Source organism: Medicago truncatula, chromosome 7 (assembly GCF_003473485.1).
Source record: "Medicago truncatula cultivar Jemalong A17 chromosome 7, MtrunA17r5.0-ANR, whole genome shotgun sequence".
NCBI lineage: Eukaryota > Viridiplantae > Streptophyta > Magnoliopsida > Fabales > Fabaceae > Medicago > Medicago truncatula.
In genome coordinates, this window is record NC_053048.1 from 21,636,937 (window position 1) to 21,660,317 (window position 23,381).

At 34.7% G+C, this 23,381-nt stretch overlaps 1 protein-coding gene across 1 annotated transcript; it reads left to right on the forward strand.

Annotated features, from left to right (window-relative positions):
• The first annotated feature begins 10,186 nt into the window (after positions 1–10,186).
• On the forward strand, positions 10,187–22,576 carry LOC120577021 (uncharacterized). Its single transcript, XM_039827910.1, has 5 exons — positions 10,187–11,057; positions 11,151–11,341; positions 17,849–17,953; positions 18,271–18,372; positions 22,523–22,576. Exons 1-5 carry the CDS (start codon positions 10,187–10,189, stop codon positions 22,574–22,576), a joined length of 1,323 nt encoding a protein of 440 aa, XP_039683844.1.
• The last annotated feature ends 805 nt before the right edge of the window (positions 22,577–23,381 follow it).

The window sequence follows — 23,381 nt, forward strand, 5'->3', positions numbered from 1 at the left end:
ATATTAAGTTTAGGTGTTGTTATGGGATTTTAGAGAGTTTTGGGGGAGAATGAGAAATAAGATAAAATAGAAAAAAGATTATAAATAGGAGAGACCTAGTTTAAAAAAATAGAACGTACGATCAATTTTGGAGAAAAGGGAGAAAAAGCCAAGAGAAGGGAGGGTGGGACTAACATTCAATAATCTTGAGTCTATGATTCTTAAAATTGTATTTAACATGTTGTAGGTTTAGTTTTTGAGAATTTGAGAATTAGGGTTAAGAGTGATGATTGTGATGATTTTGAATGAAAGTGAAGTTGAATAATATAGGTTGCTTTTTCTGATTTTTCTTTTCATCTATGCCCCGAATTTGAAATGAAATATGGTATTGATAGGTCCATAATTGGTCTTAGAAGTAAACACGAAAGTTGTAGGTATGGATGTTAGCTTTCTAATGCCGTTGGTCTGACGTCAAAACGATTTATAGAACTTGAGTTATGGTTAAATTACTGCACGTAGGTCACAATTAATTTTTATGAATTTCAGCACAACTTTGTCCGAATTTGAAATGAAAACTGATATTGATTGGTACAGAATTGGTCTTAGGTGTAAACACAAAAGTTGTAGGTATGAATGTTAGCTTTCTAATGCCGTTGGTTTGACTTCAAAAGAATTTATAGAACTTGAGTTATGGTCAAATTACTGCACGTAGGTCTAAGTGAATAATTGAATATGATTGATGAATTAGTATATGTATGTATATGTTTGTGAATACTATATTGTTCATGATTGATGAAGTGTTATATGAATGTATATGTTTATGAGTATGATGTTGTTTATGATTGATGAATTAGTATATGTATGTATATGTTGCGAATACGATATTGTCCATGATTGATGAAGTGTTATATGTATATATGATGTTTAAGTTGATGTTGATTATGATTTGATGTTGTTATATTGTGATATAATTGTATATGCATTAATTGAATTATATGTGAATAATTGAGACATTGATTGACTTGCATTTGAGTCGGTCTAAGTTGATTAAGATGAAGTTCCAAATTATTGGATTATACAAGAGTTTGTCAATTTAAGATGTTTAAGAGGTCGAGTCCATGCATTAGCATTTCATTGTTTGGGGCTTGATGCCCTGGAGCATTTGCTCACTTAAGTTGAGGGCTTGATGCCCTGGAGCCTATTTACGCTCAAATAAAGTTGAGGGCTTGATGCCTTGGAGCCTATTTACGCTCAAACACGTTGAGGGCTTGATGTCCTGGATTGGTACCACATGCATATAAGAGGTCTAAGTTGCATACTCAAGTCGGAGTCGCACTTGTCGAGTCAAAGTCGTTGTGATGAATTATCATCCATGAGTTGTTATGAAGTTGTTGAGTTGTCTTCTATCCATGTGTTATTAATGAAGTACTTATGAATAATTATGATTATGACATTGTTATGTTGTTTATGATATTGATTTTTGTAACACCCCGTTTTCCCAACATAAAAATTTCAAAAAAATAATCAGAGTTTTCCACGTAAACGGAATGTCACATTCTTTTCTTAAAATCATAAATTGAATAAATAACTATTTATCTTTAAAATTCAATAACAAAATCTTTAATACTTCGCAGCGGAATTTATTCGATAACTAAAACAGTCTTTGGCATGAAGGCCTCTTCATAAATATCTCATAAAAATCCAATCTAAAAACATAGTCGTAAATCTTCAAAAACAATACGTAAGAAATAGAAAAGCAATAACAAGTTCCCATCCCGTTACGTATCAGAGCACCTAAAGACACACGCGAGAGAAACCTCACACGATAGCAACAACAACAGCTTAAGCTTGATCACCTGCTAGTTACCCATGGTGGGCAAACAGAAGGGGTGAGATTTCACAAAACAATAATATCAAGCATATAATTCAATAATTATATTTAACAACATAAATAACATCATTTAGTAATAATAATTCTTCATGTAATAATTCTTAATAGTTCAAACAACTTCTAATTATCATTTACTTCATACTCATCACATTATAAACATCATCATATAACACATATTAACCAAATCATAACAACATAGATCATCACATCATAATCATAGTTCATATACAACATAACAACATCTTAATCATAATTCATATACAACATCTAAATCATAATTCATATACAACATAACAACATCATTAATTCATAATAATAATTATTCATCAAACATCTCATTATCAATTCATGAATAAAAGACAACTTATCAATTTTAACATAACCATCATCAAGTACACTTAACAACTCATAGATATCATCATGTAATCATCATCACTAATAACTTTAAAACAACACAATGTAATCAACATCTCACTACAATAATAATCATATACGACACAACATAAATCATCATCTTATAATGATATGAACAACACATAACATAATATTCACTTAATAATAATTAATCATATATAGTACAACATATTCATCATATAGCATCATAATAACATAACAATATCATAATCAATATCTTAAACAACATAGCAACATCTTAGTCAACATCATATAATTCACATCATAAACATCGTATAATCTTCATAGGTACTTCTTTAACAACACATGGGTAGAAGACAACTCGACAACTCATAGATGATATTTCATCGACAACTTAACAACTCATGGATGATAATTCATCAACAACGACCTTGACTCGACAAATGCGACAATGCAACTTAGACACTTATATGCATGTGGTACCAATCGTCATCATAAGTATTAATATACTTTAATCGTGCGGAGGACAAAGCTCCTAAACGTGCGGAGGACAAAGCTCCTAATCGTGGTGAGGACAAAGCTCAATGAATGCTAATGCATGGACTCTATCAACAAGACACCTTAATCAACTTATCACTTATACATCCAATAATTTGGAGTTCATCATCAACTTATTCATACTAATAATCCTGCGGAGGACAAAGCTCCTAATATAATTGAATAATATTTCGAGTAATGCATTTAATCATTAAATCACATTATAAACAACTTAGCAGTTCATAACAGCAACAGAAACAGCACAAGCAATTCACAACATAACAATATTAATATGAAGTATCAACAACTTAAACATCATACATCTTCCACATAAGTCATATAAATATTTCTATAACAAATAACATTTATATTTCTAAACCAAATAACATATATATATATATATATATATATATATATATATATATATATATATATTTCTAAATCAAATAACATATATATTTCTAAATCAAATAACATATATATTTCTAAACCAAATAACATATATATTTCTAAATTAAATAATATATATATTTCTAAACCAAATAACATATATATATTTCTAAATCAAATTACATATATATTTCTAAATCAAATAATATATATATATATATATATATATATATATATATATATATATATATATTTCTAAATCAAATAGCATATATATTATACTAATAAATACCAACATATATCATAACAAAATATCACTCATCAAAATAAATCATATAGATCATATAAGTATATTCTAAACTCATTAAAAATAATCAAATAATTAGAGAGGGCGTTACAATTTTGATGATGTTTACGATGTGATGTTTAAGTTGCCAAGTTGTTGAAGCTGTAATTCTTTATATGAACTATTAAAGATGTGATATATGATATATTATTATCTAGGATGAATATTATGATGATTTTAGGTTGTTAAATATAATTGTTGAATTATATGCTTAATATTATTGTTGTAACGCCCTAGTCGTTAATTTATTTATTTTGGATTTATTTAGAGTCTTTTATATAATTTAAAATAATATTTGTTGATTACGTGGTGTGCATTATTTTATTATATGGTTTATTTTAATATTAATTAGAATAGTGTGAGAATTATTATTATTTTGGAGGTTGGGGAGTTAATTAGGAATTAATAGAAGTAAGGGGGAGTAAATGAAATAAAGGGGAGTTATATTTTGAGGGAGTTAGGAAAAGAGAAGTCAGAAAGCAGTTTACGTACAACAGACAAGTTTTGAGAGAAAGGGGAGAAGAGCCAAGTTGAGCCAAGAGAATCCAATTTCTGTGCATTTGTCCTTCTGAATTAAGGTAAGGGTGAGGTTTACTTCAGTAGTATAGATGTTAATTCTGATTTTGAGTTTAACAGGTTTTATGTTAGAATTGAGAATGTATGTTTTTGGTGATTTATTGAGTTTTGAGGGTGAGAATGGTTGTTCTGATGTTAGGAATAGGTTCTGAGTGCATACAACAAGTTAATTCACATCTGTAAACCAATTTGGGGAGTGAATTGAAGGAAAATGGGATTTTTGGGAAAAACCTGCATTCTGTCCGTACAGAAGTTCATCGCTCGCCTTGCGAGTAGCCTTGTTCGGCAAGGCGAGTGAGCAACTTCATGGCTCGCCTCGCGTGCAGAACCACTCGCCATGGCGAGTTAGTGAGTGAAATTCTGGATTTTCAAATTGTTGTTATAAGCCGTAATTTGGTTAGTTTTGTGTACCTAAATGAATAGGAAGCTTAGAATTGAAGTTTTAGTGAGAAAAATGTCAAAACTCCCGAGAGCAGCCTTTTTTTCTGTTCGCCTTGAACTCGCCACGGCGAGTAACCCATTTCCTGAGCTCGCCATGGTGAGCATATTTCCTCGCGAGGCGAGTTGCCCAATTTTGAATGCTGATTGTTACTTTAATGAATGCTGATGAATGATATTGATGTTTAAGCATGATTATGATTAATTGTACATTTTTCTGGAATTATTGAATTGATTATGATGATTGTTGTTGACTGGAATGTATGTTCTATTGAATTAAGTCATACATGATGTTGCATTACGGAGTTGTGAGTCATATACATATATATGCATTTGATCGAGTTGTATGTAGATATACACAAGTGAGTCAGTCCCATATGCATAAAAGCGGGAGGGCTTCTGCCCTGGAACGCCTTGTCGTTCAAAGCGGGAGGACTTATGTCATGGAACACCTTGTTGTTCAAAGCGGTGAGGACTTATGTCCTGATGAATGCTTTAACCATTCAAACAGCGGTGAGGGCTTCAGCCCTGAATATGGTACCACATGCATATTTGCATTTATTGAGAAGTCTAAGGTGTTGTCTTAGCAGTGTTGTCATGTCAGTTGCATGAGTCAGTGTGGTCATGTCATTTGCATGAGTCGGTGTTGTTGGTTGTGATTGCCATATTGAGGATGATGATGTTGTTTGATGAGTATATATATTTATACATATATTATGATGAATTGATTCGATGGTGATGATGTGTTTTATGAAGTATATCTTTATACATATATGATGATGATCTGATTATATTTAGGGTGTTAGATTCAATTGATGAATTTTAATATATATATTTTATTGTTGTGAATCTCACCTCTTCTGCTTGAAAATGTATCCCTTCCTATGGGTAACTTGCAGGTGATCCTGAGTAGTCGGTGGTGGCTCAAGTGTCGTGTCTAGGGCTCTGATACATTCGGGATGGGTTTATTTTATTTTATTATCATTCCTTATGTATCATATTTTGGAACTTGATGTTGTAGCCCTATGTTTGTTTGAATTATTGGATTATGGTTTTGCTTTGGTGAGGCTTTTATGCCAAGACTGTTATTGGAGAATCACACATTTATGCTGTTGTTATTAATGATGAATATTCCGCTGCAAAGTTTGATGAAACTGTTTAGGTTGATGTTTATTAAATAATTTTATATTCTATTTAAGAAATTTTGAAAATGTAGTGTGACATGCCCGTTGGGGTTTACTCTGATGTGTGTTTAATTATTATTTAATTACTTTGGGGTAACGGGGTGTTACAATTGTTTTGTGAAATCTCACCCCTTATGCTTGGAAACTTCGTATGAGTAACTTGCAGGTGATCGTTAGTAGGTTGCTGGTGTTGCTGTCGTGAGCGACTTATTCCTCACTGAGTCTTAGGATGCTCTGATACGTAACGGGATGAGATCTTTTGTAGCTATTTTATATTCTTTTACGTATTGCTTATGTTTTTAATTTGGATATTTTAAGAGATGTTTTAATGAGGCATGCGTGCCAAAGACTTATCTATGTTAATGAATTTACTCCGCTGCAAAGTTGAATTAATATGTTGATGATTTTTGGAAAGATAATTAGTTAATTATCTTATTTATGATTTTTAAGAAATGTAGCATTCCGTTATTTGTTGAATACTCTGATAATTGTTATGAAATTTTTATGTTGAAAAAACGGAGTGTTACAGTTTAGATCAAGGTAAGTCACAAAATAAACTCAAAACTCTCAAATGGTTTGAATCATACATTTGATGATTTGAAACAAAGGTGTAAAATGAGTTATGGGTGTGTTTGAAGAATGATTCAAGTAACATGTTTTCCTGATTCAACTAATTGAGAGAGCTTATGAGATCTTCAAGACTGAGAGTGTTTAGATCTCTAACTTCCTCAATAGCTGTCACCTTAGGTCACTTAGCAGGTAAGCTCCTTAGAATCTTCTTCACATGATCAACAACTACATAGCTTTTCTTTAGAATTTGAAGTCCAGAGACTAGAGTCTGAAACCTTGAGTACATAGCCTCAATGCTTTCATTCTCTTTCATCATGAACATTTCATATTGATGAACAATCATGGTAGATTTAGCTTCTTGAACCTTCTTGTTGCCTTCATAATTAGAACATAAATACTTAAACATGGTTTTAGCAGTAGATTTGTCACTCATCTTCAAGTATGAAGGTGAGAAAAACACAAGAAGGGGGGGTTGAACTGTGTTGACTTTTTCTTCTTTTTTCTCATAAGCTGAAAACACTTGATCAGAAGCAGATAGAGTTCTACTTCTGAAGTGATGTTCAGGACTAGATGCAGCGGATAAAAACAGAGAGAGAGAAGAAGGACACAAAGAAATTATACAGGTTCCTTCCACAAATCGGAAGTCAGTCCTGCCCCCCTTGCACTTCCAAGGAGAGTTCACTATGTAATATCTGATTACAATTGCTCACTGCTAAAACTAGCAAGAGACTTCAAATGCTCAAGCACAACTGCAAGAGACTTCCTATGCTCCTAAACACAATCAAGAGACTTCTAATGCTCAAGCACAACTGCAAGAGACTTCTTAATTCAAACAGAATTACAAAGAAAAATGTTTGAGGTTGAACACTTGATATACAATCAGTGGTGTTCACAATACAAATCGGATACAGACTCTTAAGACTCTAGAATTTCTAAGATATGAGCTTTGATAAGAAATTGTAAGTGAACTTTTGAGTGCAGAACAATTTCAGCAGAGTTTTGGCACTTGTAAATTGTTGTTGAGTCCTTGCCAATCTCTAAGTCTTCACTTCTTTATATAGAGTTGTGAAAGAGACGTTGTGAATTTCCAGCACATCAAAATAGAGTCGTTTGAAGCTTTGATCAATCACCAATGATATTTTGCCTGATATGGTTATTGTCCTCTGAAGGATCAATTTCAAATCCATTCCAATTGTGAAGGAACATTGTTGCAGAGACACAAACTGAGTAGTGGAGATAGTGGTTGTACACTTCGTACAATTGTACTTTGTCAACGCTCTTAAAAGAACAAGCATCCAATGTCTTCAAATCCTTTCAAAATAGTCGTTGCTTCACTCTTTCAGTCTTCTGCAATGCTTAGACGAGATTAAATCCATTGAACAGCCTTTGAAGCTTTACGTCTTGCATCTCCTGATGAATTAGAGCTTCTGGTGATCTTCAGCTTATGATGAACTTGCTTCTGATGACGTCATCACTTCAGGAGCACTTCTCTTCAGATGCTTCAAGCTTCCTTTTTGTTGATTCCTTTGCTCTCTTTTGTTCTTCCAGAACCTATTTAAGATGTAAAATTTTTGTCTATGGTCCTCCACACTTGAACAAATATTAGCATATCCAATTGAAAATTTTTAATACCTTGTTATCATCAAAACTCTCAAAGGGTAATGTTAAAAACATTTTGTTCCAACACCTAGATGGTTGTGAAGTGTAACTTTTGGATGTAGGACCTTCGTCCGCATAATTCTTCTTATCCGTATGGGGTGGTGTACATGCACACATTTGACACTTAAGTCAGTAAGCGCGATGTGTGATAGAGCTATCTAGGGTTAAAAGCGAGTGTATCTTGATAAATGCCACGAGTTAGCATTTATAGGTTGGGTTTAGCCTTTTAGTCCTTGGAGACGTCCCTTGATTTAAGGTAAGGTTATCATTTATTTGTAGGGTTTCAAAAACATCCCTTTACTTCTCCTCTTTCAGTTTTTCAAGTTAGATTTTAAAAAAAAGAGCTACTCGGCCTAGATCTAAGTTTTAAAATAACAACGCAAAAACTCTTTCTACCTTGAAATCAGATTTGTTTCACGGTTTGTTTTGGATATGTGGTTTTGGCTGAGTGGGTTGAGGCTTGTTTTGGATCTTATGGACCCTCTTTGGACAAAATGGTTTTAATAAAAGAGTAAATAAAATAAAAGTGAAAAAACAGAAGAAATTAAAAAAGAAATAAAAATTTGAAATTAAAAAAGAAATAATAATAAAAACAAATTAAAATAAAATAAAATAAAATAAAAACAATCATAAAATTGAATAAAAAAATAATAAAATAAAAAAATGTCGCCTTCAGAACCACAAAATGATATATTTTAAAATACATCTCTGTCGAAATTTCGTCTGAAGCGACGAAAAATCCCAGTTTAAAAGACGAAATAAAATATGAGAATTTTAGGTCAAAAATGGGGTATGACAATACTCATATGAAGAAGTTAATTGCTCAATAAAATGGAACTAACAAAGTTTGAACCGTGTTATAATATAAATGAAGTGCTTGTCAATTTGATTAAAGATAAGGGATATTAGTGTTTAGTTAAAAAATAGAGGGTGTTTGTGTTAATTAAGAAGACCTTAGAGGAAGTTAGTGTAATTTTCTCATGATTTTTTTAAAGAATAATTTTTCCGTGATAAAATCATTGAAATAGTTGTTATTAAATTCCTTCAAAAAAAAGTTGTTATTAAATATTATGAAGTGATAAACTTAAAATATGTAAAAATATTAAAAATTTCATTATTGATAAAGTTGTCGTTATAAGTCCAGTGTATGAATTGTACAACTATATTATTTAATGACTCATTTATCATTTTTGAGTGTTTTTATAGTCATATTTTTTATACCGTGTTGACGTCGATCCATTATTTGTTTTTCACAAATATTCACTTTTCATATTTTTTTAACCCCGTTCCACGTCTCTATACTGGTTCGCTGGGATGCGTCCGTGATTAGTGATTTATTTTAGAATTGATTAGGGTTGACCCACTTGATCTGATTTATTATGTTGTATCCCCAATTTAGGTTGTACCTGAGACAGGTCTAATGCCCCTAGTCTCTTTAGATATTTAGAAGTTAAAATATAGAAAAATTTGTTTTGATTGGGATTAAAATTTAAATTTGTTTTCTCTTTAAAAAAAGATTCAGTTAGTGTGTGTTTTACTGAGTGAGTTTGTTTTAATTTGTTTTCAATAGAGAAAAATAAGGGGGAGTTAGTGTGTTTTACTAAGTGAGTTTGTTTTAATTTGTTTTCAATAGAGAAAAATAAGGGGGACGTTGAAGCAAAAGACACAACATGATATAATTTTGATAACGTGTTAAAAAATTAAGAGGCAAATTCTATGGTACACCCAATAAATTTGGGTGTATCGGTACACCAAATCGTAAAATTAATAATACATGAGTTGTTTTTTTGAAGAAAAATAATTATTTTCTATCATTGACAACTAAGATAATTAAATTTTATTTACCAAAAGCTTCGACGAAATAAAATTTAATTTTTAAGAATTTTTATTACTCATAACAATGAATATTGATTATTTTTTATGACAAAATGTAAATTTTTTAATATGATACTTATAAACAATGAAATGATGGTTTTTCTTATGAAATGATGTTTTCTAAAATATAAATATTAACAAATACCTTTTTATTTCATTAAAGTGATCGTTAATTTATAAATTTTGTGAAATAACAGTACCGTACACTCAAAATTGTGAGTGTACCATAAAAGTTCCCAAATTAAGAAGGGGTAAAATTATATATAGAAGGAACGAACAGTATTTAGGGCAAAAATTGCCTCTTGTTTTGTTCTCATCGAAAATCTTCAAACCCTTACCGAAACCGTGCTTCGTTCAAACCATCCAATGAAACGGAAGGAAAGAACTTCTTCCGTGAAATCTTCACCGGAAAATCGAACGAAAAGGAGGAAGAGAATTTCAGATTTCTATTTACCCGATGAGTGTTGGGAATGCGTCTTCAGATTCATCATCAACGACAACAACAAATCTTGCTTGAATTCTCTCTCCCTCGTCTCCAAACAGTTCCTCTCCATCACCAACAGTCTTCTATTTTCTCTCAGAGTCAAAGTGAAAACACGTCCTTTCCTCCCTATTCTCTTCGAAAGGTTCACCAACCTCAACACCCTCGACCTCACATACTTCTATGATGACCACAACCTTGACGATCTTCTCTGTCAAATCTCAATTTTCCCATTGAAACTCAAATCACTCAAACTCCCATTCGGATGCCGCTTTCCTGCATATGGGTTGCAAGTTTTCTTGCAAACTATTACAACTTTGAACTCTCTCACTTGTTGCGCCGCTGATTTTTGTGACATGGATCTGTCACCCATTGTTGATTGTTTCCCTTTGCTAGAACATTTGGAACTTTGTAACACTAGTTTTAATGATCAACATGTTGTTGATTTCTCTCTATTTCTTAGTAATTTGGTGTCTATAAACCTTAATGCTTGTCGTAATCTCACAGAAACAACCTTGTTTTCACTCGGTAGAAACTGTCCTTCGCTTATTGAAATCAAAATGAAATGCACGGCTACTGGGGAAGCGAGCGTAGGACATTCAGATTCTTTAGTTGAGTTTGGTGTATACCCTCAATTAAAGTCTCTCTATTTGGCTCACAATTACCGGTTAAGTGATGAAATCATCAGAATACTTGCTTCCATTTTCCCCAACTTAGAGCTACTTGATTTGGGTCATTGCTATAACATATCTCAAGGTATTTCTCAAGTTTTAAGGAAATGTTATAAGCTTAAACATTTGAACTTAACTGGATGTTTAAGTGTGAAACTACATGGAATGAACTTTGCAGTTCCCGAGCTGGAGGTGTTGAATTTGTCAGAAACAAAGGTTAATGATAAAACACTCTATGCGATCTCAAAGAATTGTTGTGGGCTTTTGCAACTATTACTTGAATTTTGTTATAATGTCACAGAAGTGGGAGTGAAACATGTGCTAGAAAACTGCACACAATTGAGAGAGATTAATTTGCGGTATATCCATGTAAGTGACAAAACTAGGAAACTATTCTCGCGTCGTGGATGCCATATTTGCTAGTATTCTGAAATTGCTATGCTGAAGTTTGAACACTGTAAGTTCTTTTTGTTTCAAGATTTACTTCTCTGAGAAATTTCCTTTTTAAAATGTCATCTTTCAAATTTGAATTATAATTGCCTAAGTTATTGTGTAACATGTTTATATAATGTACAATGCAATACAAATAGTTGGCTTCAGTGTTGTCAAAAGGCCACACCATGGCCGGATGACAGAATGCCGATGCCCACCAAGGCAGCGCCATAATTTATATTTTGATTCAACTTGAAAGCTAATATAAAGTAAATAAGGCATATAGCTTAAGAATGAAAGATTTCATGCATGAGTCAATTGTAATCTTTACATGTTAGTAAAGTTATTGTCTTGATTTTGTTTCTTTATGAAAAATACTATTCTGATTTATACGAATGATCTTTCGGATAAGAATCTAATGATGACATTAACACTCGAAAAGCAAGAATGTTTGATGTCAGATCACATTCATGATGAATATTTTAGTGCCCGGATGTTTATAATCTTCCATTTTTTTGTTCATCTACATGCTTAAATGTATCTATTTTTGGATTTGTTTGTTTGATACTAAATTTATAGTATAAACATAAGTTTGTCATTTATGATGAAGTTTAAACATTGTTGAAGTAGATATGCAGAAGAGATTAGAGACTCATCGAAGAACTATTGTCGAGTTTTGTTTAGGATATGAAACTATATATGAAAGTTAAAATTATTTTGGTTTTTTGCTCTTTCGAGTTAGGAAAAAAGATCTTCGTTATAGACTGTATTTCGGAAGAAAGAAGTTTTATCTGTTTAAAAGAATTACGTTATGGTGGTTATTTGTGTTTTCTTCTTTGACTATGTTTTCATGTTTGGGACATGAGTTATATTTATGGTACGTTGGTGTTAAGGCAAGGCTTTTTATTTACTATAATAGTTTCTACTTTTAGAAATACAAGAGTTGTGCCTCACTTCACCTCTATTTTTATAAAGTTACTTTCCAACTCATAGAAAAATAGCTTCTGAGTCATGCATGGAAAATAAAATACATTTGAGTTTTGTGTTAATTATGAGTTAGTCATGTGCGTGACCAGCTTAGAAATTACAGGCTAAAAATCCAACAAACATAAAAACAAGGGTTAATAGTGTTTTTCACCCTTGTAATATATGCCATTCAAAAACCAAAATTTCTTGAAAAAAAATATATGAAAATGGCCTATTAGGGATGTTTTCCGAAAAAAAAAAAAAAAAATTACGAGGGTGCAAATCAAACCGAAAATTTTATAGGGGCGAAAACCAGAAATGACATATATTACAGGGGTGAAAAACACTATTAACCCTGAAAGCAAATATATTTCTCACACCCCTTTATGTGTCTTTCCTATGCTCCGATTTTGGCCCCTATTTAAGAAAAATGACAATTTTGGTCCCTTTCGTTCCAAAATTGCTGAGAAGACGTCACGTGCCTCAAAACATGGGCTATAATCGCAACTTTTTGAATATAGGACGCAAAAGATTTTATTTCCCTTTTGTTAGGGGGTTAAAAGAGCTTATTTCCCTAAACATGGATCACTTTTGCCAATTTTTTTAATAGGGGACGAAAAATGAAGTTTAGTCTTTCAAACATGTTATAGTTTGTAGTACGATATCAAATGCAACAACAGATTAACTTTCAAACAATGAAACACAGTTCCAATATATGACAATACAGAAATTATGTTTCTCCTGGCGAAAGTATAACATTCGAAACCCTACTCATATATTTAATATATGAAGCTCTATATATAAAAAACAACAATAAAAATTTGTGATGACATCAATGACCTTGAGTCGATTAAAGGAGAAAAACTGATATCGTTTGAAATTAGTACTACTACTGGTCTTAAATATAAGTAATTTTTTTTTTCTTCATATTTATATAATAATTTATGTATATGATCTATATTATAAGTCAAATACTTTAATTGAGACACATTTATTCAATACATTCAGAGATGATGATAATCATAATGAAAATGGTCATCACTCAGTTAGAAGTGCGTATTGGCTGTGTTATTTAGAAAGTTATTTTCCTTCATTTCTTTTTCATGTCAAAAATTAATTTTAGTTGTTATATTACTTCAGCGACTTCATGCTAAATTGGAGAAGTTGGAATTTTCTTTGAAAGGTCACATTAGCTAGGAAGGTTTTAGTTATAGGGAGAAGATGATTTAAGCAAATGAGAAACTAACCAATCTTTAAAATTTCTACAAAAATAATCTCATGTTCTGGATTTTGCTTTTTCACACTATCTTTGTTACAAAATAAAGAGGAAGAAGAAGTTACTTGCGATGCAAGTAACTTGAGCAAACCCTAACAAACTTTACTATGCCAACTGTAATTCTGTTTGACAGTTAGAGTAATAGTGCTACTGTGTAGTTAGCTTATGATAGATATAATGTACCTTCATTAGCTTATAAATAAGTGCTTACACATTGTAACCCATTCATTCCCTTCATTAGCTTATAAATAAGTGCTTACACATTGTAACCCATTCATTCCATTCAATAATAAAACTTTCTCCATTTTCTATTCTCTTCATTTCTCTGTTTGTTTGAGTTTGTTATTAGGGTATCCGAAGCCTTCTCTTGGTAGAAGGTGGTCACGATTCAGTTACGCATCATTTCCGCAATGGATGCGTGAATCTCAAGCTTTTTTCTTCTTGATTTTTCTTTCTTGTTGAAGATTCCTCAATCTTCTCTGTTTTCTTTTCCATTTTCTTCCTCGTTCTTCTGCACCCTTCTTGATTCTTCATCAATGAACTATGGTGCGTAATCAAGATTCAATACAAGATCTTTCTTCACCCTATTATGTTCATCCCAGTGATGGATACCATTCCGTTTCAATCAAGTCTCAGCTGAACACGTCCAATTATCAAGCTTGGGCACGTGCTATGCGCAGAGGTCTTGGTGGCCATAACAAATGTAACGCCCTATTTATTTATTTTATGATTTTGTTGAATTTAGAGTCTAATTATATGACTTAATTGTTTATGTGGTAAGTTGTTATGTAGGGGCTGTTTTGGAAATTATAAGAGTTTAGTGGATTAAGTGGAAATAAGATAAAATAGGTTAAGGTATATAAGGAAGAGTTAGGATTTAGAAAGAAAAAAAAAAGAAGAATACGTGAAAGCAGTTTTTGGGAGAAACCAAGAGAAGAGAAATGAAAGCGGTAGAACCTTGCGATCAATCAATCTAAGGTAAGGGTGGGACTAACCTTCACTAATTCTAAGTGTATGATTCTGAAAATTGAATTTAACAGGTTGTAGGTTGTAGTTTTGGGAATTTGGGAATTAGGTTTAGAAGTTGTAATTAGTTGATTTAATAGTAGAAATCTGTTGAATTGATGTAGAAACAGTGTTCAGACCTTTGATTATTCATAGTACAATGATTAGAATCAGTTTTAGGGTTTGGGATATGGAATTGGGAGAGTTTTGCTGAAACCTGTGTTCTGCCCGTAGAGCAGATCGTCATCGCTCGCCATAGCGAGTATCCTTGCTCGCCTCGCGAGTAAACAAGTTTATCGCTTGCCACAGCGAGTTGTCAAGTGAGAAAATGATCATTTTGTGAATTAATGTTTGGGGTCAAGTTTTTTTTTATGGTTTTGAGTGCCTTAACATGTTTAGAAATGATTAGGCAAGTTTTTAGATCAAAATTGGGCATAGGGAAGTTAAAAATGGGATTTTTGAGTGAAAAATGTCAAACTCCCGAGAGCCATCAGTTTTAGCTCGCCACAGCGAGTACCTTGTTCGCCATAGCGAGTGCCCATTTTGTTGAACTCGCCATAGCGAGTAGAGTGGCTCGCCTCGCGAGTTACTCAGTGGCAGTCAACCTTATTTAATGTTCTTGCGATCTTTGTCGCACGTGACGTTCTTAGTTGGTCCTTGGGGTAGGAATGAAAGTTGTTTATAATTGTATTGTCTTTCAGTGAGTTTGAATTAATATGAATGTTGTTGTTGGATAATTTGAGATACATATATTATGTGAATATTGTATGATATAGAAATATTGTTGTTCATATCATTCAAGTTGTTGTTGTTAATGTTGTTATGTTGCAAGTTGTTATTGTTGCTGTCATTGCTGTTGTTGATTGTTAATTTCGTTAAGTTGCAAGTTATTGTCAAAGTCGCTAAGTTGTAAGTTGTTGTTTTAAGTTGTTGAAGTCGTATAAGTTGTTGAAGTTGTCTAAGTTGTTGGTTATTGAGTCCATGCATACTCATTAAAGTTGAGGGTTTGATGCCCTGTTGAATGTATAATCATTCATATTAAGTTAAGGGCTTGATGCCCCGTGAGCCTATTATGCTCTATACGTTGGGGGCTTGATGTAACGCCCTAGTCATTATTTTATTTATTTTGATTTATTTAGAGTCTTTTATATGATTTTAAATGATTATTATTGATTATGTGCTGTGTATTATTTTATTATATAGTTTATTTTAATATAATTAGAATTATGTGTGAATTAATATTATTTTGGAGGTTGGGGAGTTAATTAGGAATTAATAGAATTAAGGGGGAGTAAATGAAATAAAGGGGAGTTGTATTTTGGGGAGCTAGGAAAAGAGAAGTTAGAAGCAGTTTTACGTGAAAACAGAGTTTTGGGAGAAAAGGGAGAAGAACCAAGTGAACCTTAATTGCTGTGCATTTGTCCTTCTGAATTAAGGTAAGGGTGAGGTTTGCTTCAGTAGTATAGTTATTGAATTCTGATTTTGGGTTTAACAGGTTTATGATAGAATTGGGAATTTTGGGGTTTATGTTGGATTAATGGGTCTTTGAGTGAATTGAGTGTAGAGATTGGTGTTTTGATGTGAGAAATAGGTTCTGGTTGCATACAACACTTAGTTTTATATCTGTAAACTAATTTGGGGAGTGAATTTTAGGAAAATGGGATTTTTGGGAGAAACCTGCATTCTGCCCGTGCTGATGTTCATTGCTCGCCCCGGCGAGTAGCTTGTCTCGCCTCGCGAGTGAGCAACTTCATGGCTCACCTCGCGAGCAGAACCACTCGCCATGGCGAGCAAGTGCCTGTGAGATCATGATTTTTGAATTGTTGTTATAAGCTGTATTTTGGTTAGTTTTGAGTGCCTAAATGATTTTAGAGAGGACTGGGACAATTTTTAGATTAAAAAGATGAATAGGGAGCCTAAAAATGAAGATTTAGTGAGAAAAATGTCAAAACTCCCGAGAGCACCTTTTTCTCATTCGCCTTGAGTTCGCCACGGCGAGTAACCCGTTTTCTTGTGTTCGCCATAGCGAGTACATGTACTCGCGAGGCGAGTTGCCCAATATCTGAGCTGTTTGTTCTTTAATTGAATAATGTTGATTGAGCTTGATGTATGAGCATGATTATGATTAATTGTGAATTTTTTCTGAATTGTTGGATTGATTATAATGATATGTGGATGACTGTGATGTATGTTATATTTAAATAAATCATACATGTTGTTACTTATGGAGTTGTGAGTCATATATACATATATGCATTGTTAAGTTGTATGTAGATATACACAAGTGAAGTCAGTTGCATAAGCATATAAAGCGGGAGGGCTCTTGCCCTGGAACGCCTTGTCTTTTAAAGCGGAAGGACTCATGTCCTGGAACACTTTAATTGTTCAAAGCGGTGAGGGCTTATGCCCTGATGAATGCTTTAACCATTCAATATCCGGTGAGGGCTTCTGCCCTGTAAATTGGTACCACATGCATTGTCGAGGAGTCTTAGCGGTGTTGTCGAATAGTTGCATGAGTCATTGTTGTTGGTTGTAAATACCATTGTTGTTGATGTGTTGATCATGAAATATATATTTATATTGAATAATTATTATTATGTTAGGGTGTTAGATTCAATTGAGGAATTTTTATATCTATATTATTGTTGTGAATCTCACCCCTTCTGCTTGAAATGTTGCCTTTCCTATGGGTAACTTGATGGTGATCCTGAGTAGTAGGTGGTGGCTCAAGTGTCTAGGGCTCTGATACTTACGGGATGAGATTTACTTGTTTATTTTCATTCCTATGTATCAATTTTTGGAACATGCTGATGTAGCCCTTATTGTTGTTTGAATTACTTTGATGAGGCTTTCATGCTAGGATTTTATGGAGAATTAAACAGTTGATGTTTGTTGTTGTTTTTAATGAAAATATTCCGCTGCAAGGTTTTGGTGAAACTATTAAAGTTTGTTGTTCATTAAATAGTTTTATATTCTATTTAAGAAATTTTGAAAAGTAGTGTGACATGCCCGTTTTGGTGGTATACTCTGATGTTTATTTATTATTTAATTGCTTTGGGATAACAAGGTGTTACAATTGGTATCAGAGCAGGTTGGTCCATCCGGCCAAGTAGTAGAGTCGTGTTGAGCCACCTAGGATAGAGTGTCATCTCTAATGTTGTCTTTGTTGTTGTTCTGAATTGTTGTTTCTTATGTAGAACTTTGAGATGGCTGGTAGAAATGACGCTGTTATAGCTGCTGCACTTGAGGCTGTTGCTCAAGCTGTAGGACAGCAACCGAATGCTGGTGCTGGTAACGATGGTGTTAGGATGTTGGAGACTTTCCTGAGAAATCATCCACCAACTTTCAAATGAAGGTATGACCCTGACGGAGCTCAGAAGTGGCTCAAGGAGGTTGAAAGAATTTTCAGAGTTATGTAGTGTCAGAGGTGCAGAAGGTGCGGTTCGGTACGCACATGTTAGCTGAGGAAGCTGATTGCTGGTGGGTAAGTCTGTTACCTGTGCTTGAGTAGGATGGTGCTGTGGTGACCTGGGCTGTGTTCAGGAGAGAATTCCTGAATAGGTACTTTCCGGAGGATGTCCGAGGTAAGAAGAAGATTGAATTTCTGGAGCTGAAACAGGGGGATATGTCTGTTACGGAGTATGCTGCGAAGTTTGTGGAACTTGCTAAGTTCTACCCTCATTATACTGCGGAGACGGAGGACACGAAAGCTCATTACAAGGTGATGAGTGAGCGTAGAGGCAAGGGACAGCAGAGTCGTCCGACGCCGTATAGTGCTCCTGCTGACAAGGGTAAGCAGAGGTTAAATGATGGGAGGAGGCCCAAGAGGAGAGATGCTCCTACTGACATAGTTTGCTTCAAGTGTGGTGAGAAAGGCCACAAGAGTAACGTTTGTGATAGAGATGAGAAGAAGTGCTTCAGGTGTGGTCAGAAGGGACACACTCTAGATGATTGTAAGCGTGGGGACATCGTTTGTTATAACTGCAATGAGGAAGGTCATATCAGTTCGCAGTGTACGCAGCCGAAGAAGGTTAGGACAGGTGGTAAGGTGTTTGCTTTAACTGGTATGCAGACAGTTAATGAGGACCGACTTATCAGATGTACTTGTTTCTTTAATAGTACTCCTTTAATTGCTATTATAGATACTGGTGATACTCATTGTTTCATTGCTGTTGATTGTGCATATAAGTTGGGTCTAGTTGTATCTGATATGAAAGGAGAAATGGTTGTTGAAACTCCAGCTAAGGGTTCAGTAACTACTTCTCTTGTTTGTCTAAGGTGTCTGTTGTCTATGTTTGGTAGAGACTTTGAAGTCGACCTAGTTTGTTTACCGTTGACGGGTATGGATGTGATTTTTGGGATGAACTAGTTAGAGTATAACCGAGTTCATATCAATTGCTTTAACAAGACGGTGCATTTTTCTTCTGCTGAAGAAGAGAGTGGAGCTGAGTTCCTATCTACTAAACAGTTGAAGCAGTTGGAGCGTGATGGAATTCTGATGTTTTCTTTGATGGCATACTTGTCATTGGAAAATCAAGCTGTGATTGACAAGTTGCCAGTTGTGAATGAATTTCCAGAAGTTTTTCCTGATGAGATTCCAGATGTGCCACCAGAAAGAGAGGTTGAATTTTCAATTGACCTTGTTCCAGGAACGAAGCCGGTGTCGATGGCACCTTATCGTATGTCGGCGTCCGAGTTAGCTGAATTGAAGAAACAATTGGAGGACTTGCTTGATAAGAAATTTGTAAGACCAAGTGTTTCACCGTGGGGAGCGCCGGTGTTGTTGGTTAAGAAGAAGGATGGCAGCATGAGGTTATGCATTGATTATCGTCAGTTGAACAAGGTTACGATAAAGAATAGGTATCCACTTCCGAGGATTGATGACTTAATGGATCAGTTAGTGGGTGCTCGTGTATTCAGCAAAATTGATTTGAGGTCAGGTTACCATCAGATTAAGGTGAAGGATGAGGATATGCAGAAGACGACCTTTAGGACACGATATGGTCATTACAAATATAAGGTGATGCCTTTCGGTGTTACTAATGCGCCTGGTGTGTTTATGGAGTATATGAACCGAATTTTCCATGCTTACCTGGATAAATTCGTGGTTGTGTTTATTGATGACATCTTGATTTATTCTAAGACTGAAGAAGAGCATGCAGAACATCTGAAGATCGTCTTGCAAGTGTTGAAAGAAAAGAAGTTGTATGCCAAGTTGTCAAAATGTGAGTTCTGGTTAAGTGAAGTAAGTTTTCTTGGCCACATTATTTCTGGTAGTGGTATTGCAGTTGATCCATCGAAAATTGATGCAGTATCACAATGGGAGACCCCGAAGTCAGTGACTGAGATTAGAAGTTTCTTGGGTTTGGCTGGTTATTACCGCAGGTTCATCGAGGGATTTTCGAAGTTAGCACTTCCGTTGACTCAGTTGACCTGTAAGGGTAAGTCTTTTGTGTGGGATGCTCAGTGTCAGAGTATTTTCAATGAATTGAAACGAAGGTTGACAACTGCTCCTATTTTGATTTTACCGAAGCCGGAAGAACCTTTTGTTGTTTATTGTGATGCGTCCAAGTTGGGCTTAGGTGGTGTTTTAATGCAAGATGGTAAAGTGGTAGCTTATGCTTCTAGGCAGTTGAGGAATCATGAAAAGAATTATCCTACACATGATTTAGAGTTAGCTGCGGTGATTTTTGTTTTATAAATTTGGAGGCATTATTTGTACGATTCCAGATTTGAAGTATTTAGTGATCACAAAAGTCTGAAATATTTATTTGATCAGAAGGAATTGAATATGAGGCAGAGAAGATGGCTAGAGCTGTTGAAGGATTATGATTTTGGTTTGAATTACCATCCGGGTAAAGCTAATGTGGTTGCAGATGCTCTGAGCAGGAAGACGTTGCATATGTCTGCTATGATGGTAAAAGAATTTGAGTTGCTAGAGCAGTTTAGAGACTTGAGTCTTGTCTGTGAGTTGTCACCTCAGAGTGTACAGTTGGGTATGTTGAAGATTAACAGTGATTTCTTGAATAGTATCCGAGAAGCACAACAAGTGGATGTCAAGTTTATTGATTTGATGGTTGTTGGTAATGACACTGAAGATAGTGACTTCAAGGTTGATGATCAGGGTGTGCTGAGGTTCAGAGGAAGAATTTGTATTCCTGATAACGATGATTTGAAAAAGTTGATTTTAGAGGAAAGTCACAAGAGTAGCTTAAGTATTCATCCGGGAGCTACAAAAATGTATCATGATTTGAAGAAGCTGTTTTGGTGGTCTGGGTTGAAACGTGATGTTTCTTAGTTTGTCTATGCATGTTTGACTTGTCAGAAGTCTAAGGTTGAGCATCAGAAGCCTGCAGGGTTGTTGACACCGTTGGATGTGCCGGAGTGGAAGTGGGACAACATTTCTATGGATTTTGTGACGAGTTTACCGAACACTTCGAGACGGCATGATGCCATTTGGGTGGTTGTCGACAGATTGACGAAGTCGGCACACTTTATTCCGATCAATATTAGTTATCCGGTAGCTCAGTTGGCGGAGATTTATATTCATAATATTGTGAAGCTACATGGTTTACCATCGAATATTGTGTCGGATAGAGATCCGAGGTTCACTTCTAGATTTTGGAAGAGTTTGCAAGATGCCTTGGGTTCGAAGTTGAGGTTGAGTTCGGCTTATCATCCGCAGACAGATGGTCAGTCGGAGAGGACGATCCAATCATTAGAGGATTTGCTGAGAGTGTGTGTACTTGAGCAAGGTGGAGCTTGGGATAGTCACCTACCGTTGATAGAGTTCACGTACAACAACAGTTACCATTCGAGTATTGGTATGGCACCGTTCGAAGCTTTGTATGGTCGGAGGTGCAGGACTCCTTTGTGTTGGTTCGAGTCAGGAGAGAGTGTTGTTGGGACCGGATTTGATTCATCAGACTACAGAGAAAGTCAAGATGATAAGAGAAAAAATGAAAGTGTCGCAGAGTCGACAAAAGAGTTACCATGACAAGCGTAGGAAGGCCCTTGAGTTTCAAGAGGGAGATCATGTGTTTTTGAGAGTTACTCCTATGACGGGTGTAGGACGTGCATTGAAGTCTAAGAAGTTGACTCCAAAGTTCATTGGTCCGTATCAGATATCTGAGAGGGTTGGAACAGTGGCATATAGAGTGGGTTTGCCACCACATCTTTCGAATTTGCATGATGTGTTTCATGTGTCGCAACTTCGGAAGTATGTAGCGGATCCTTCGCATGTTATTCCGAGAGATGATGTGCAGGTTAGAGACAACCTTACAGTTGAGAATCGAAGACCGTGAGGTGAAGAAGTTGAGAGGCAAGGATATACCTCTAGTGAAGGTTGTTTGGTGTGGAGTAACTCGTGAAAGTTTGACTTGGGAACTGGAGAGTAAGATGCAGGAGTCTTATCCTGAGTTGTTTGCTTGAGGTAATATTTCAAGGACGAATTTTTCTAAGTTGGGGAGAGTTGTAACGCCCTAGTCGTTATTTTATTTATTTTGATTTATTTAGAGTCTATTATATGATTTTAAATGATTATTATTGATTATGTGGTGTGTATTATTTTATTATATAGTTTATTTTAATATAATTAGAATTATGTGTGAATTAATATTATTTTGGAGGTTGGGGAGTTAATTAGGAATTAATCGAATTAAGGGGGAGTAAATGAAATAAAGGGGAGTTATATTTTGGGGAGTTAGGAAAAGAGAAGTCAGAAGCAGTTTTACGTGAAAACAAAGTTTTGGGAGAAAAGGGAGAAGAACCAAGTGAACCTGAATTGCTGTGCATTTGTCCTTCTGAATTAAGGTAAGGGTGAGGTTTGCTTCAGTAGTATAGTTATTGAATTCTGATTTTGGGTTTAACAGGTTTATGATAGAGTTGGGAATTTTGGGGTTTATGTTGGATTAATGGGTCTTTGAGTGAATTGAGTGTAGAGATTGTTGTTTTGATGTGAGAAATAGGTTCTGGTTGCATACAACACTTAGTTTTATATCTGTAAACTAATTTGGGGAGTGAATTTGAGGAAAATGGGATTTTTGGGAGAAACTTGCATTCTGCCCGTGCTGATGTTCATCGCTCGCCCCGACGAGTAGCTTGTCTCGCCTCGCGAGTGAGCAACTTCATGGCTCACCTCGAGAGCAGAACCACTCACCATGGCGAGCAAGTGCCTGTGAGATCATGATTTTTGAATTGTTGTTATAAGCTGTATTTTGGTTAGTTTTGAGTGCCTAAATGATTTTAGAGAGGACTGGGACAATTTTTAGATTAAAAAGATGAATAGGGGAGCTTAAAAATGAAGATTTAGTGAGAAAAATGTCAAAACTCCCGAGAGCATCTTTTTCTCATTTGCCTTGAGTTCGCCACAGCGAGTAACCCGTTTTCTTGTGTTCGCCATAGCGAGTAGATGTACTCGCGAGGCGAGTTGCCCAGTATCTGAGCTGTTTGTTCTTTAATTGAATAATGTTGATTGAGCTTGATGTATGAGCATGATTATGATTAATTGTGCATTTTTTCTAAATTGTTGGATTGATTATAATGATCTGTGGATGACTGTGATGTATGTTATATTTAAATAAATCGTACATGTTGTTACTTATGGAGTTGTGAGTCATATATACATATATGCATTGTTAAGTTGTATGTAGATATACACAAGTGGAGTCAGTTGCATAAGCATATAAAGCGGGAGGACTCTTGCCCTGGAACGCCTTGTCGTTCAAAGCG

Coding starts and splice junctions, on each gene's coding strand:
- LOC120577021 (XM_039827910.1), top strand. CDS start 10,187: ATGAAACGGAAGGAAAGAACTTCTTCCGTGAAATCTTCACCGGAAAAT. Junction 11,058..11,150: donor TTGCTATAACATATCTCAAG/GTATTTCTCAAG, acceptor TGAACTTTGCAG/TTCCCGAGCTGGAGGTGTTG. Junction 18,373..22,522: donor ACACGAAAGCTCATTACAAG/GTGATGAGTGAG, acceptor TGGGTTTAACAG/GTTTATGATAGAGTTGGGAA.